General features: G+C 36.8%; 1 protein-coding gene across 1 annotated transcript in view; it reads left to right on the top strand.

Annotated features, from left to right (window-relative positions):
* GPLD1 (glycosylphosphatidylinositol specific phospholipase D1) overlaps positions 1-15,789 on the top strand; it is an 871,054-nt gene that overhangs the window by 603,915 nt on the left and 251,350 nt on the right. The window contains exons 18-19 of the mRNA XM_044065746.1: positions 7,721-7,778; positions 12,120-12,203. Coding sequence (XP_043921681.1) covers positions 7,721-7,778; positions 12,120-12,203 — 142 coding nt within the window. The remainder of the gene's footprint in view (positions 1-7,720; positions 7,779-12,119; positions 12,204-15,789) is intronic.

Below are 15,789 nucleotides of genomic sequence, written 5' to 3'. Positions count from 1 at the left end.
ATATAACAAACTTTATAATAAAAGGAAGAGAATTTTGACCAAAAGAAAGAAGAGTAATTCCAGGAATGCTAGAACCCCTGTTACTGAAAAAAATCTCAGGAACTTAATAATATTCACCAAAGTGAAGTTTAAGGCTAAAATAGCTACCTAAGCAAAAGACAGTCACAAGGCCTTTTTAGTTATGTTTCTAATCTCAAAAGCACAATGCAACAATGCACGGAGCTGATACAGAGGCTGAAGATATAGCCAAACTAAAGGCTGATAAATTCAGCTCAAACTTCCCCCTCTTTCCCCTCCCTCTGTCCCTCAAGATATACCCAAAACTTGCTTGTCTCCAAATATTGCACAAGACCAAGTCCTAAAAGTGCTATCAGAAGCTACAAATACTACATTAGTGATTCCTGACAATATTTCTTGATGCATTTTAAATAGCATGAAGCACAATTTAGTCACCCACAAACTGTTCAACCTCAGCCTCCATATAGGTTTTGTACCAAGTGAATGGAGAACAGCTGCAGTCGTTCCCCTGCATGAGGGAGGACCTTCAGCAGACCAGGCAATTGCTGACCAATAGGTCTGACCAGCCAGATATGCAAAGCCATGGAAACACATTTATGTATTTATTTATTTATTTATATTTGATTACTGGGAAAGTCTGATTGGGTAGAGCCCATTTTCAGCAGAGGCCCAAGGAGAAAAGCTTCAAATTATTATAAAACATTTAAAAGAAATAATTCTACAATCTTTAAAAATAAAACAAAAACTTGCAGTTTAAATAATTATAACAAATTAGACAATATAAAAACATTGGTTAAGAATCAATACAAGGTATATAACAATAATTTAATATTTAGAGAAATTTTAGACAGCTTGTATAGAAATTAAAGGTAAGTTAGTCTAATACAAATGGGAACTGCAGTATGAACTGCGGGAAAACAGTCTTATGATATATTTAGAGAGAAAGCCAGGGAAGAGAATTAGATAGGAGTAAGTAAGTAAGTGATGAAGGGAAAGTAAGGAGGTATAAGGAATGAAAAGGTACTTTTTACATTTAGGGATATAGCTTATCCTGGTTTTGAGCAAGTACAGAGCCAGATTTTAGCAAGGAAGTCTTTCAAAGGGGTTTTGAAAAATGGGGGGGGGGGTAGACCTGATGGATACAGGTAGGGAGTTCCAGGCCTTAGCAACCTTATTCAAGTACAGAAATTGCCCAGCAGATTTGCTAGGTTTGTAGACAGACAGGGTTTTTGGTCGGTCACTGGATTGCAATGACCGACTAGGAACATAGTTGTATTGAATGTTTTTTAGTGCTGGACAGGCAGATGGATGTTGAATAACTTTATAGGTGATAAGAAGCTGTATGTACGTTAGTTGATGTGGCAGTTCTAACCAATTTAGGCTTTTCAGTGTTATACAGTGATGGGTTCTGAAAGGGGTATGTGCTGCAAATCTAGCAACTTTGTTATAACATTGTTCAAATTTTAATTTTTGTGAAGCCTGGAGGTTATTAATGATGGGAGCACCATAAAGAAGAGTGGGGAGGAGATAAGTAGAGGCAAGTGCAGTTTTAGTTGCATCAATGAGAAAGTTTTTGGCTGTGTAAAGCATCCCTAGTTTTTGAATTTTTCTTATGCAATTTTGTATATGCAGGTGGAATGTCAGATTACCATCCACTATCACCCCTAATAGTTTGCTATGAGAAGTGACTTTGATGGTTGTATTATCAAGGGAGAGGACTTTAATTTTGTTTTTTCATGAGAGAGGGATTTGGGGAAAAAATAATAGTTTGTTCACTTTTGGGTTGAGCATGAGTTTTGAGTTACAAAGTCATGTTTCAGTGGTGGTTAAGCTTCCTGAGTTAATTTTTTGGAGGTGTACAATGTTGTCAGATGTGCAAATGAGGGTGAAATCATCTGTGGATTATATTAGGGTGGCCTGTTATGTGGAAGTACACAGGATGTTGGTGAAAATGTTAAAGAGGAGGGGACGAAGATAGAAACGTGGTACACTAGTGGTAACTGAGAGGTAAGGAGAGAGCATGAAATGTGCCATTTTACTGACTGATACCTATTGCCACAGGTAGCTTTTGAACCACAGAGGGGTGGGCTGAGAGAGACCTAGTTAGAACATTTGAAGTAGAAGTTTGCTGTGACAAACTGTGTTGAAGGCTTTAGACAAGTCTAGAAATAAGGAAGAGACTAGTTTGCCATTATCTGTAGCTTTATTGACAGTATCTATCTAGGTTAGAAGGGCAGTGCTAGTACTATGGGAAGGATAGCAGCCATGTTGTGTAGGGGATAGGAATTCTTCCTACAGAAGATAGTCTAACAATTGTTTTTGAATACATTTGTCAAGTATTTTGATGAGGGGAGATAAGATCTCTATAGGTCTAAAGTTATTAATGTCTGCTGAATTTCTTCCTCTGTGCAGAGGGATAATGTGTGACTTTCTCCAGTGACAGGGAATGTGGGACTCCTGGATTGACCTGTTTATAAGGAATGAGACAGGATATGAAATGCTAATGTTTGCTATTTTTAGATACTCGCTTGGAAGGTCATCAGCTGAAGAAGAGCACGGTTTAAGTTTTTTTAAGAGTAGTTTTATGTAGGATGTGGGCACAGGTTTGAAAGTGAAAGTGGATGCTGTGATATGTGGCTGTTGGGCAGGGTTGGGATTAGATGTTGAGGAATACTTGGTTAAAAATGGTATACTATCTTTAATATAATAGTTGAACTGTAGTTTTGAGTGGTGAGTTATCGGGAGAGGGGATTGGGTTGGATTTTTGGCTGGGATGTAAGATTTCTTTAATGGATGTTCAAAATTCTTTACAGTTGTGTTTAGCATTACCCTGATAGTTATCATAGTATAGTTTTTTTTATCTTCATTTATTTGCTTTTTTGTATGATTGCAAATTATTCTGAAGTTTTCAAGATATTGAGGTATTTTTCTTTTTGCCATTCTTTCCACACTTTTTCTCTAGCCTGCATTAGCATTCTACTCTTTTTGTATAGCCAAATTGCATTATTTGCTTTCAGTCTTTTCCTTCTAGGAGGTGCAAGGTTGTTTAAGTTATTTAGAAAATTTGTACTGAATTCAATTACAGCATCATCTAAGGAGAGGATTTTTAGGAAATTCCAGTTAATAGATAATAGTGTAGTAATGAACATTTCTGGGTTAAACTTTGCAAGGTTATAGGTTGTTTTATAAATATGCTGTTTAACTGGATGTGTGAGATGCCTAGTCATAAAGGTTGGGAGATGATCACTGAGAGAGTCTGACATTGTACCTGTGATGGAGTATTTACATACTAGGATCCCTCTCTAATAGAGAATTGGATGTCTTGCTATAATGTGCGGGGCTATTAATTAGTTGAGTGAAACCATACAAGTTCATGCTAGATGTATGGGAGTTATAGTTTATGTCCAACTAATTGACATTCACATCACCTAGTAATATTTTTTGTTTGTGGAAATGTTATGGCTATCAATTGTAGGATATCTTCCTGTATAGCTGTATTGTCACCAGGAGGGATGTAAAGGACAGTAATACATATTTGTTTATAACTGTTTATTTTGAGGAAAACAATAAGAAGCTCTGCTGAACTGAGTTTTGGTGTTGGTATGCTGTAAGAGGAAATGTGGTAGGTACTGGGAAATATTAAATCAATACCACCACCTTTCCTCTTTATATGGTCAATCCAAAAAAATCCAAAAAAAGCAGTTGACACCAGTTTGAGAAAGTATTTATTCGTCTCTGATGTAAAACCAGCAGATGAAGCAGCAGTTAAAACAGCAAATAAGATCCAAATCAATGTAAATGCTTTCGGGTTGTTACCCTTCTTCAGACAATACATTACTGGTAAAAACAAGTATTTAAAATCCTTGACAACCAATCATAATTCAGTACTGAACCTGCCTTTTTTTAAGGGTGGGCTTAATGGGAATGACATAATTGAGGCCAGGAAACCTATGAGATGTCAGTTCTATGATCCACCTAGTTTCCTCTAGTTCAGTTTTATTTACTATATTGCCCCCTCTGTTCCCTTTCATTATAGACCTAATAATCATAAACTTAAAATGATGTCCTGCAAATGCTGAAATATGTTTAAAAAGAGCATTGTGTTCATTCTTCAGCCTTATGGCTGACAAGTGATTCAATATCCTTGTTTTTAGCATACAATTTATTTTTCCTATATAATAACAGTTACAAGATTGACAAGTAGCTAAATAGATAACATTCATAGATCTACAATTAGCATTTACTTCAAAATGATAATTTCTTCCTGTGCTAGGGTGAATAAAGTCAGTATGTGGATTTATATAACAGCACGCCTTGCAGGAACCACAAGGTCTAGTCCCTTTCCTTTCCACTGTATGTCTATGAATGCCACTACCCTCATGACCCAACAGGTCTTTCAGGGTCTTATTTCTCCTAAAGCCAAAGGATGGCTGAGTGCCAGCTATTGCTCTCATCTTCTCATCAGAGGCTAAGATCTTCCAGTTGTTCCTAATTATTTCACAGACCCCATGTATATTGCTACTATAAGTAAGCATACATCTTAAACCTTTGAACTTTATATGGTCAATACGGTTGATATTATAGCCAGGAGGTATAACTTCAGAGTTGTTTATGTTGGGTTTAAGCCAAGTTTCAGTTACAGCAAGAACATCAGGCTTATGCTGGGTAACCAAGGCATGTAGTTCTGCAGTTTTATTTCTTATACTTCTAACATTTATTGCAGCAAACATTAGATCACCACATAGCATGGGACTTATCAATAAGGACATAGGGGAACCTCAAACACTGGATCCTTCTCATTTTGGCTTCTTCAAGGGCAGGTCATGCGTACTCATCCTGGTGGACTTTTTTGAAAAAAGCAATGGATTAAGATAACATGGTACACATCACATATCTCAACCTAGCCAAAGGTTTTGACACAATCACCCACACAAGCATAGCAGAAAAATTAAATAAACTTAGAATAAACCCATATGCCACTCAATAGATTGCCAGCTGGATCACAGGTAGGGTGCAGAAAATCAAAACAGGGGAAGTTAACTCCCAAAGAAACCACTCACCAGTGGAGTCTCCCAGGGCTCTGTGCTGTTGTCTGTCCTATTTGACATCTACTTTTCTGAAGTAAAAGCCAATACCAAAGGACGCTGGCTGGCCAAGTTTGCAGATGACTGCAAGTTAGGAGCAGTCACTGAATCCCCAAATGATTTAGCCATTGTGCAGGAAGGTTTGTCCCAAATAAATAAAGGATACCAAAATCATGGATGGAAACTAAATGCCAAGGAATGTATTACCATGTATTTTGGGAAATCATCTACCCTGGAGAACTACCACTTTGATAATATGTCCCTAAGAGTTAACCCAATTGTTTGGATTTGGGAACTTATGTGGACAGTAGCCTAACTTTAGACCATCACGTATCCATTGTCATAAGAAAGTAATTCTAATTTACACAGCTTATAAACAAAGGGATTATGTGTAGACCTAGGGATGTCATTGTCTGCCTTTACTCTGCCCTCATTAGGCCAGTCATTGAGCATAATGCCTCCTTAGGACCTCTTCCATTTCTTTAACCTTTTTGTTATTAAATTTCATGTAATCTTCTAAAGTACCATAATCTGAAAGACTTCCAAATGCATTCAATCAGTCTTCTCCTGTGTAGTTATTTTTTTGATTTTTCACATCAGTAGCCTGATCCAATCATTCAAAACTTGCTACTGCCATGTGGTTTTCCTGGCTAGTTATCTGGGACTGGGAAGATTAAATTTTTGTTGGTGGTTACTTTTTTCTTCACAATTTTGACTTTCTGGCAGGCATATATTAGATCAGGGTTCCTGTATTGCACTCAGGAGTAATACAGTTCCTGATTTAATATCTTTTCCAGCCTTCTTGGGATGGTGCACTTATTTCTCCATCTAATTATAGACTTCCAGCATCTATATTATAACAACGAATGCTTAAAATGTCGAACACATCTTTGTCAACACGTTTTAAGCGAACACTCTTATAAGCGAAAGCTGACAAAGTTGAAACTGACATACTCAAAATATTTTAGTTGTCCAACACCAATCCCCCACTGCTGCATTGAACATAAACTGCAAACACAGTAAATTTCACTTGTAACAAACACCCTAAATATACGCTACAATCCTTCCTGTTTGTAAATTAAATGAAGTAACCATACCAATTGCCAACAGTAAATCTCCAAAATTATACTTGACCAAAACGGCACTTCCCAAAACACAAACCAGTTAACACACATACACCAATTTTTCTCTAATTTTGGCAGGGGGGCTGCACCCCCCACACCCCCTGCTAATTATATATACCAATTCTGAGATCGCACTAAAATTAAGGTAAACATGTATAATTCATAATGTACACATCTTTACGTCACTGCTACAGTTGTGTTTTTGGCCAATCTATGACATTTCAGACTTAACGTTTTAGATCTTTAGAGCTTTCGCTTATAAGAGCGTTCACTTGAAACATGTCGACAAACTGGTGCTCAACATTTTAAACATTCGTTCTTCTAATATAGACTCGACTGCCATACTGGAAGTTTCCTGCATAGTTTTGTAGTCTATTTTCAGGAAAGATCTGAGTTGATATTCAAGTTGACTAGGAGAAAATTGGCCAAGAAACTGGGTAAATTACCATGTTATTTTGATAAGTGCCATATGATCTTTTTCATCCTCCAAATCTACATCTAATTTCAGTGGATAGGATGTCAGTTTAACATCTCATCTGAAGAATGGCACCTAAGGAGTGCAGTATCCCCTCCCCACTTATGCTGCACTACAATGTCAGGACTGAAACATGAATCCAAGCACCTGGTGTGGGAATAGGACACAGTCTTCTAAACTTCTAGCATTAAAGAGTGTGCGTGTGTGTGTGTGTGTGTGTGTGTGTGTGTGTGTGTGTGTGTGTGTGTGTGTGTGTGTGTGTGTGTGTTAAGTCACTGACACTGCCAGTGCTCTTTGGGAAGTGGGAGGAAATAAGTATCCATAGAAAAAAAATCACAAAGACTGGAGAAAAGCATGCAGTTAGTCTCAGATTCTGGTGATGTGTGACAGAGTTTTTAAGTACTGAGCTACTGTGTTGCCCATTTTATAGTGTGACTCACACTATTTAAATCAGAGTTGTATGCACCTAGAAATTATGAGGAATTACAGAGCTTGTATGCTCTGTGTTTTGTAAGAACTCTCTCTGGTTACATGAATATACTCACATTAGGTCTTGTGTACCCACTTGTCTGACAAAAAATTATGTAATCATAATAAATATGAGCAGTGTAAGAGCAACTACATTACTCTCACTGCAGTTGCAGCTTTATATTTTATGATTTTGTTTCTTAAGATGAAGTGTTGTTAAATCTGGGAGTTCATTGCTATTATAGCATCTCACAGAGACGTCTTTCTACCAAATGATGTGAATGTGCACCCATGAAATTAGATGTACTCTGCAAAATTGCAGGAAGAAATTAACAAGTAAAGCTACCCATGTTCTGAAATGGAATTATTTATATCATATTTTTCTTTATACTGTGTCCTAAATAATTTTATTGAAAACATTGGTGTGGTTCCACCACACTTTAGGCACCATATACACATTTTTGGATGTACCATATTTTTTGTTGTTAAAACATTGAAAGGACAATGGAACAAATACACGTGATTTGAGAAGTACTGTTTTATATTTGCAGGGCTCTTAACAATACAGGATGCAGACTGGATAGTGACAGGAGAGCATGATTATTCCTGGTTTGGTTACTCACTTCACTGTGATGAACTGGAGGGTAGAACTTTGCTTGTGATCGGAAGTCCCTCTTGGAGAATCTGCAAGAAGTAAGTTGTGATTAGCAGAAATGAAGAGATATTTTGCATGTGAATAGTTATAATGCCAGTTTTGCATTTACATATTGAACTTTATTAAAGACAACAAAACACAAAACATGGTAAGGTTAGAATGGGAAAATTAGAAGCATGGGAGAGAAATGTAGCCACAACCAGTCATACGGTAAACATTAAACACACACAATACAAAATGTACTGAAACAGCATTAGCATGATACAGTCAAAAAGAAGAATCTAATAGACAATATGAATTTTATTAGCCAACTGAAGTTACTAATATTGATTATATATGCTAATTGATGCAGGGGACTAGTCTCAACTATACTTTCAAAATAAAAGATGCCCCTCCCCCCACCACTTTCTTGTATAAAGCCATTCCACCATAACAGTATTTCTGTATAAGGGTGTGCCACTTTACAATACTCAAAGTATAAATGTGTCTGGGTACTTGTGATACATTTCTTCTCCACAGTAACAAGACTCCAAGGAAACTTGGTCTGTGAAAGTAGAACACTATCTGGCTCACTTACCCAGTATTACTTGCATGTTTGCATATTAAGATCCTTGGCATCATTCCATATATGTTGTTTGTCTTTTCGGCTTTTCCCGGTTAGGGGTTGCAGCAGTGGAACTCCATAATACTGGCATGTACAAAAGGATGACCTAGTGCTTAGCACATAATTCAAACAGTACTAAACAGATTTGCAAGTTGGATTTGTCTCATTTCAAAAATAAATTTGCTGAAAAGTTAGCCCATCTAGAACACCTCTTGATATGGTTTCCAGCAAGCAGGTAGCTTTATTGTTATACCTAGTCTGTTCCACTTATGTGCCTTTTGAATAATAGCAAAACATTATGACCAGTTAGACAATCCAAAGTATTTCCAGTTGTTCAGTACTTGGTACCAAATGAAAGAATGTGGATTTTTGGGGTGTTTCCATTTATAAGCAAAAGACACAAGAGTTCACCACAGAACGCCAAATTTAATGAATGAAGCTTTCGGGTTCTCAACCCTTCATCAGCACATACAATCATTTAATTAATTACATTTATATAGAGGTATAGTTAATATCACATGATCCATACCAGCCACTTAAAAATCACACTCATAAAAAATAGGCTATTATAATATAAAATATACAAAATTTACAAAATTTATGCAAAAACTATAAAAATTACACATAAAAAATTACTATTAACTACTATTGTGTTATAAATTGTCTTGCTGTTGTTTCACCAATATAGGCTTTATACTAGTGGCATTATTGAGACCAGGACTAACGTCAGCCTGTAGTCTGATTATCCATTGTAACTCCTTAATCTCTAATAAATTATTTAGATCACCACCTCTTACTCCCAAATCAACTGTATCTATACACCTAAATTTAAACCTATGTGTTGCATTTTCCATTATATGTTTATATAAGGCATTAGTTTGAACTTTCCTATTAATTTCTGATTTGTGTTCTATAACACGATCCTTAAGCCTTCTTGTTGTTTTTCCTACATAAAATTTTTGACAACATATACAGGTAGCAAGGTATACTAATTTGGATGTATTACAGGTGGCCATACATCTGAACACATATCTGATATTAGTTACTGGATGTCTAAAACATTCATTTGCTTCTAAAATGTCATTACAACAACTACAGTTATAACATTTAAAAGTGCCTAACTTGCCTTGTATTGAACATAACTGTTTATTAAAATCTTTATAACACAAAACACTTTTTAGTGATTGCTGATTTCTATATGCAAAACTGGGTTTTGATCCTATTATTTTCTCTATTTCAGGCATGGCCATCAATATTGGCCAGTTTTTTTCTATAATCTTGCAGATTTGATAAGTGTGTCCATTATATGTGGTTACATATCTAATTTTATCATCATTTGCCTTTGTTTGTGTCACTAACTCATGTGATGTTCCTAATGATGAAGAATTAAATATTGGTTTATATTCCTGAGCTCTACCATTATTTACTTCCTTAATAAATCTTTCAATCATAACTTCTGAATATCCACTTCTTATAAATTCATCCTTCATTTCTTTTATTTCATTTGCATATAAATCATTTTCTGTTGTCAACCTGCTTACCCTAATTAATTGTGACTTGATTATACCACCAAAAATATGTGTTGGGTGCATACTAGTTCTCATAAGGTATCTTGTTACATGCACATCTTTTTTATGTATCATAGTTTCTACTTTTTTATCCTTTTTATATAATTTCACATCCAAGTATATGATGCTATGTACAGAATAATTCATCTTAAACTTAAAAAATTGTGTAGTGTTATTCAAGTAAGATAAGTATATATGTAATTCATCCTCTGTTCCTTCCCAAATAAAAAAACAATCATCGACAAATCTGGTGTAACATTTTACATGTTTGTTAAGGATATTATCATCATTTAATATATAGTTCTTCTCCCAATAATAAAGAACTAAATTAGCAAAAGTATTTGCCACTGATGTTCCCATGGCTACACCAGTTAGTTGCCTATATGGGATTCCATCAAAGATAAACACATTTTTTGTTAACACCAAATCAAGAAGTGAACAAAGATTTTCAATTTCACTAGGCTGTACAACAGAATACATTAATAAAAGCCTCCTCACAGCTTCAACACCATATTCTATGGGTATAACTGTAAACAATGATTCTACGTCTAACGTTACAAAAATATAATTTTCCGTAGCATTTGTATACCAGTTATTCAATTTACATAAAAAATGTGTCATATCCTTTATAACAGTAATACAGTGAGGCAAAACTTTAGATAACTCTTTCTGCAAATACTTAGAGATGGGTTCTGTTACCCATCCCTTTCCTGAGACTATAGGTCTCAACGGTGGGTTAGGTAATGATTTGTGTATCTTGGGTATCCCATAAATCTGCGGTATTCTGGGACATGGAACAGAGAAATAATTAAATAGTTCTAATGATATTTGATCATTTAATTGCATTTCATATATTAGCATGTTCACTTGCATTATCTGATTTTTTACTTCCAAAAATGTTATTTTTTCAAATGTGTTGGCATCAGAGAGAAAACTATTAAACACATCCATATAATATCCCCGGTCCATTATCACAGTAGCCCCACCCTTATCAGCCTGTTTAATTATTATATCATTGTTATTTTTTTACAAAGGTTAAGGCTTGATATTCATGATATGTTAAATTATACTTTGATATTTTTTCACATTTCTTAACACACATTGACCTTAACTCTATTTCCACTATATTTACAAATGCTGTTATAACAGGTGATAATTGTGGAACAAAAACACTCAATTTCTTATAGCAAGTACTATTAGCAACAGAATTAGAAAAGAGAAATTTTAGCATTAAATTTCTAGCGAACAGTTTTAAATCTATTATCATGTTTACCACATTGTCCATAGTAAAGGGAACAAATTTTAAACCTTTACTCAATAACTTAAAGATATCTTCAGAGAAATATCTTTCTGTTAGATTTACAGTACCTCTGTTAATGATTGGCACTACATCAGTCATCTGCGAGGTGTCTTGTTCATTTTTTTCGGGCTGTCGTTCTTCCTTTTCGCCCCTTGTGACTGTTGTTGTGCTGTTTTCAGCATTGGACTCCTTTCCGACCGAAATTTGTATGGTGTTACCTTTTCCGGTTGATTCAGGCGGAAAGGTAAAAAAGCCGAGATATCAGTTTGTTTTCTCATTTTTAAGTCCATTTGTTGTGATACAACATTCGTAACGTTAGAAGTACTCGTATTCTTGTTTCCTACATTGAAACTAGTTGCCGCTGCTTCCTCTTCCACATGTATTGCATCAAGACTTTGAGACGTAGGCTGTGCTCCTTGTTGCAATCCAGCCTGCTGATTGGTCGAATGTTCCACCGGAGTGGATGGCAGATCAAAATCATCCAGCTGGTCTAATGACTGAGTTACAGTCTTATTAGTTTCAATTTTCTGCTGTGGCTTATTAGTTGTATTGAACCGTTTATACTCGGTTCTCGGCCAATAAAAAATATGGCCGTTTTTAAAGTCTTCTACATCCCTTTGCAGCTTACGTTTTTTTTGTATCTCAAGTCTATTATCTAATAAACGTATTTTTTCTATAAATGTTTGGTAACTTTCATTTGAGCTGTCACCTTTTAAAGTATCAAGAATCTTGATTTCAAGTGAGTCTATTTCTTCAAGCAGGGAGCGTTCAACATTTTCAAAAAATTCATTCATTAAGTGACAGGAGAGCATGATTATTCCTGGTTTGGTTACTCACTTCACTGTGATGAACTGGAGGGTAGAACTTTGCTTGTGATCGGAAGTCCCTCTTGGAGAATCTGCAAGAAGTAAGTTGTGATTAGCAGAAATGAAGAGATATTTTGCATGTGAATAGTTATAATGCCAGTTTTGCATTTACATATTGAACTTTATTAAAGACAACAAAACACAAAACATGGTAAGGTTAGAATGGGAAAATTAGAAGCATGGGAGAGAAATGTAGCCACAACCAGTCATACGGTAAACATTAAACACACACAATACAAAATGTACTGAAACAGCATTAGCATGATACAGTCAAAAAGAAGAATCTAATAGACAATATGAATTTTATTAGCCAACTGAAGTTACTAATATTGATTATATATGCTAATTGATGCAGGGGACTAGTCTCAACTATACTTTCAAAATAAAAGATGCCCCTCCCCCCACCACTTTCTTGTATAAAGCCATTCCACCATAACAGTATTTCTGTATAAGGGTGTGCCACTTTACAATACTCAAAGTATAAATGTGTCTGGGTACTTGTGATACATTTCTTCTCCACAGTAACAAGACTCCAAGGAAACTTGGTCTGTGAAAGTAGAACACTATCTGGCTCACTTACCCAGTATTACTTGCATGTTTGCATATTAAGATCCTTGGCATCATTCCATATATGTTGTTTGTCTTTTCAGCTTTTCCCGGTTAGGGGTTGCAGCAGTGGAACTCCATAATACTGGCATGTACAAAAGGATGACCTAGTGCTTAGCACATAATTCAAACAGTACTAAACAGATTTGCAAGTTGGATTTGTCTCATTTCAAAAATAAATTTGCTGAAAAGTTAGCCCATCTAGAACACCTCTTGATATGGTTTCCAGCAAGCAGGTAGCTTTATTGTTATACCTAGTCTGTTCCACTTATGTGCCTTTTGAATAATAGCAAAACATTATGACCAGTTAGACAATCCAAAGTATTTCCAGTTGTTCAGTACTTGGTACCAAATGAAAGAATGTGGATTTTTGGGGTGTTTCCATTTATATCATTCGAAATCATAATATCAGATAATTGGAAAGACAAACCCAAACGTTTGCTCATCCATAGCCCACAACTGATTTTACTCAAGAGGCTGTACAACTATAGGAAAAGGAATGTCCTTTTCTCTGAGGTTGTGAAACCTAATTAAGTAGCAGGTGTGTGTGTGTGTGTGTGTGTGTGTGTGTGTGTGTGTGTGTGTGTGTGTGTGGCAGGGGGTGCAGTTATCCATATGAAGCATATGGGAGGATTGCTCTCTGCAGAAAATGTTTTTTCTGATATTTTGTTTAATCAAGCTTTTGACAATCTTTGGGTTTGGTTGTGTTTTGACAAATGAATATGATTTGCGTTAAAACAAAAAAAAATATATATATATATATATATATATATATATATATATATGTGTGTGTGTGTGTGTGTGTGTGTGTGTGTATAAATATAACAGTGTTCTTTATTTATTTTGTTGATAAGGCTTTCAACTTTCCTCAAGGTGGTGAGGAAAATGGATGACCAAAGACACACTGAAGGAAGAAAAGTGGTGATGAGGAAGGTTGGACAATAATTAAGGAATGCAAGGAGAAAACCAAAATAATAATAATTAAGGAATGAGGAATGATACATAAAGGTGAGAAAACACTAGGACAGGGATAAGGTGGGGTCCCGACAAGTCTGGATGCCAGGCCTGCTCAGAGGGCAACATATCTAGGCAATATTGACCTTGCTGGCTGATGTTATAGGCTGGTTGTTCCCCCAGTGTCCTGACTGGGGGGAGGAGGCTGCTGCCACTTCTATGACTCACGTAGTTGTACCAGAAGGCATGCCACATTGCTGAGTAAGGCATTCAGTTGCTGGTGCACTGTCACCAGCCTCTGTAACTGATGCCAGGATGCCTGGGGAGGCCTTTTTGGTCAACTTTTGGGAGGACCTTTTGCCCCTCAGAAGCAGACATGAACTCTTCCCAGTCATCTCTTTAGAGGCAGATATCGGGGCCATTGGGGAACCTGAGCCAGAGGCATCAGCACGCACAGCCAGAGGTGACCATGACCTCACCTTTTCCTGTATGGCAAGTGGACCTACAGGAGAATGGCACAGTGGAAAAAATGATTACACAAATATGCTACAGACAAGACACATTTGCAGTATAGTGGACTGGCACAGATATCATATACTTCACTTTGATGATAGAGGTGCTCCCACATTCTGTGGCACCAAGTCATGTTCAACTGTATATGTGCACACCAGTTAAGACAGTAAAAGACAGTGATTCTGGAAAAAAAAATGCTTACAGTGCATGTCAGGTTCCCTTGCCTGAACTTTTGCCTCCCACTAAAGAAGCGGGCAAGGTTGATGCCACTTCAGGCTACTGCATCTATGCCAGTACTGCTCACTAGAATGTGTGATGCCAGTAGCATCAGTCAGCATTCCAGCCAGCTTGGACCAGGCATCCAGGTTCCACAGTGAGCATTCAGACTGGCACTAACTGAAGTTCCTGTGTGGGAAGTACAGAAAATCCTAATCTCTCTGACATAATACACTGGAGTTCTGCATTTTGCACTCTCTGAAATAGCAGTAGCCACTCACTTAGGTCCACTTGATGAGCACAGAGGTAGTACTGTGTGCACAGATGCACATTTGTTAATCATATATCATGCACATAGTGCTGCACTGTGGTGCTAAGCCATGGCTTTAATGCTGCATTACAGTGCAAGGACACAATAAGGCTGCATTAGGGTGCTAAGGGTATTCATGAGTGTACAGGTCACATGCCTGCTCAGTAGTCACCAAGATGTACAAAGCCAGGGACTACAAATTTGGACACAATGTGCACAGACTGTGATTCACAAATAATGGCACTAACTAGCTTCATTAACATACCTGCTTCCCTTGCAGGCTGTTGTTAGAATGATATAAAGTGCCAGTGCCATTTCAGTCAACACTAATTAGAATCACACAGCTGTGAAAGGACGAATTTCATTAAAGCTTCTGTAGACAGAGTTATGGAAAGGGTTATGCCTGGTGAAGTGTCTCAGAAAAAAACAACAAACTCCTAAATGGATATATATATGGCAGTGAGGCAGACACTGTAATGTATTTGTAGCTGGGAACCTATGACACTGGAGTGAACCATGTAGTCTGTCTGTGGCTGCAAACCATGAACATATGAAACATTCAGAAGTGCATGCTGAAGGATGTGATCCATGACCCCATTATCCAGAATACATTGCTAACATGTCATCTCGCATAACCCTATCCTACATTATAATGTTGCAGTCACCTAGCACTGTATACACTCATCTGTGCAACTCATGATAACTATGCCCTGCCTACCTCATAACCTGTATAGGTATGGTGATGCCTGATATACAACATGCCCAGTTCATGCTCTGGCCTGCAAAGCCTGGGAGTGATAATGCATGCATCATAGGTTCATCAGTGTTTACTAGGCTAATGAACACATGGGTCTTTTTAAGCCTAGCCATGCATCCCAAATCTCTGACAAGTTATGGTATCCTTGATAAGTGGAAACAGGAGCTTAGGAGATGAAACATTTACAAGCAGGGCCTGATAGAGTACCCATTTACAGATTGCATATGTCCATTAAAAACATAGGTGCCAAGCCAGGGATGAATTTCCTGTT

This window comes from Protopterus annectens, chromosome 3.part0, assembly GCF_019279795.1.
Source record: "Protopterus annectens isolate FY-2018-M chromosome 3.part0, PAN1.0, whole genome shotgun sequence".
NCBI classification, from domain to species: Eukaryota; Metazoa; Chordata; order Ceratodontiformes; family Protopteridae; genus Protopterus; species Protopterus annectens.
This window is presented reverse-complemented; position numbering and strand designations above follow the sequence as displayed.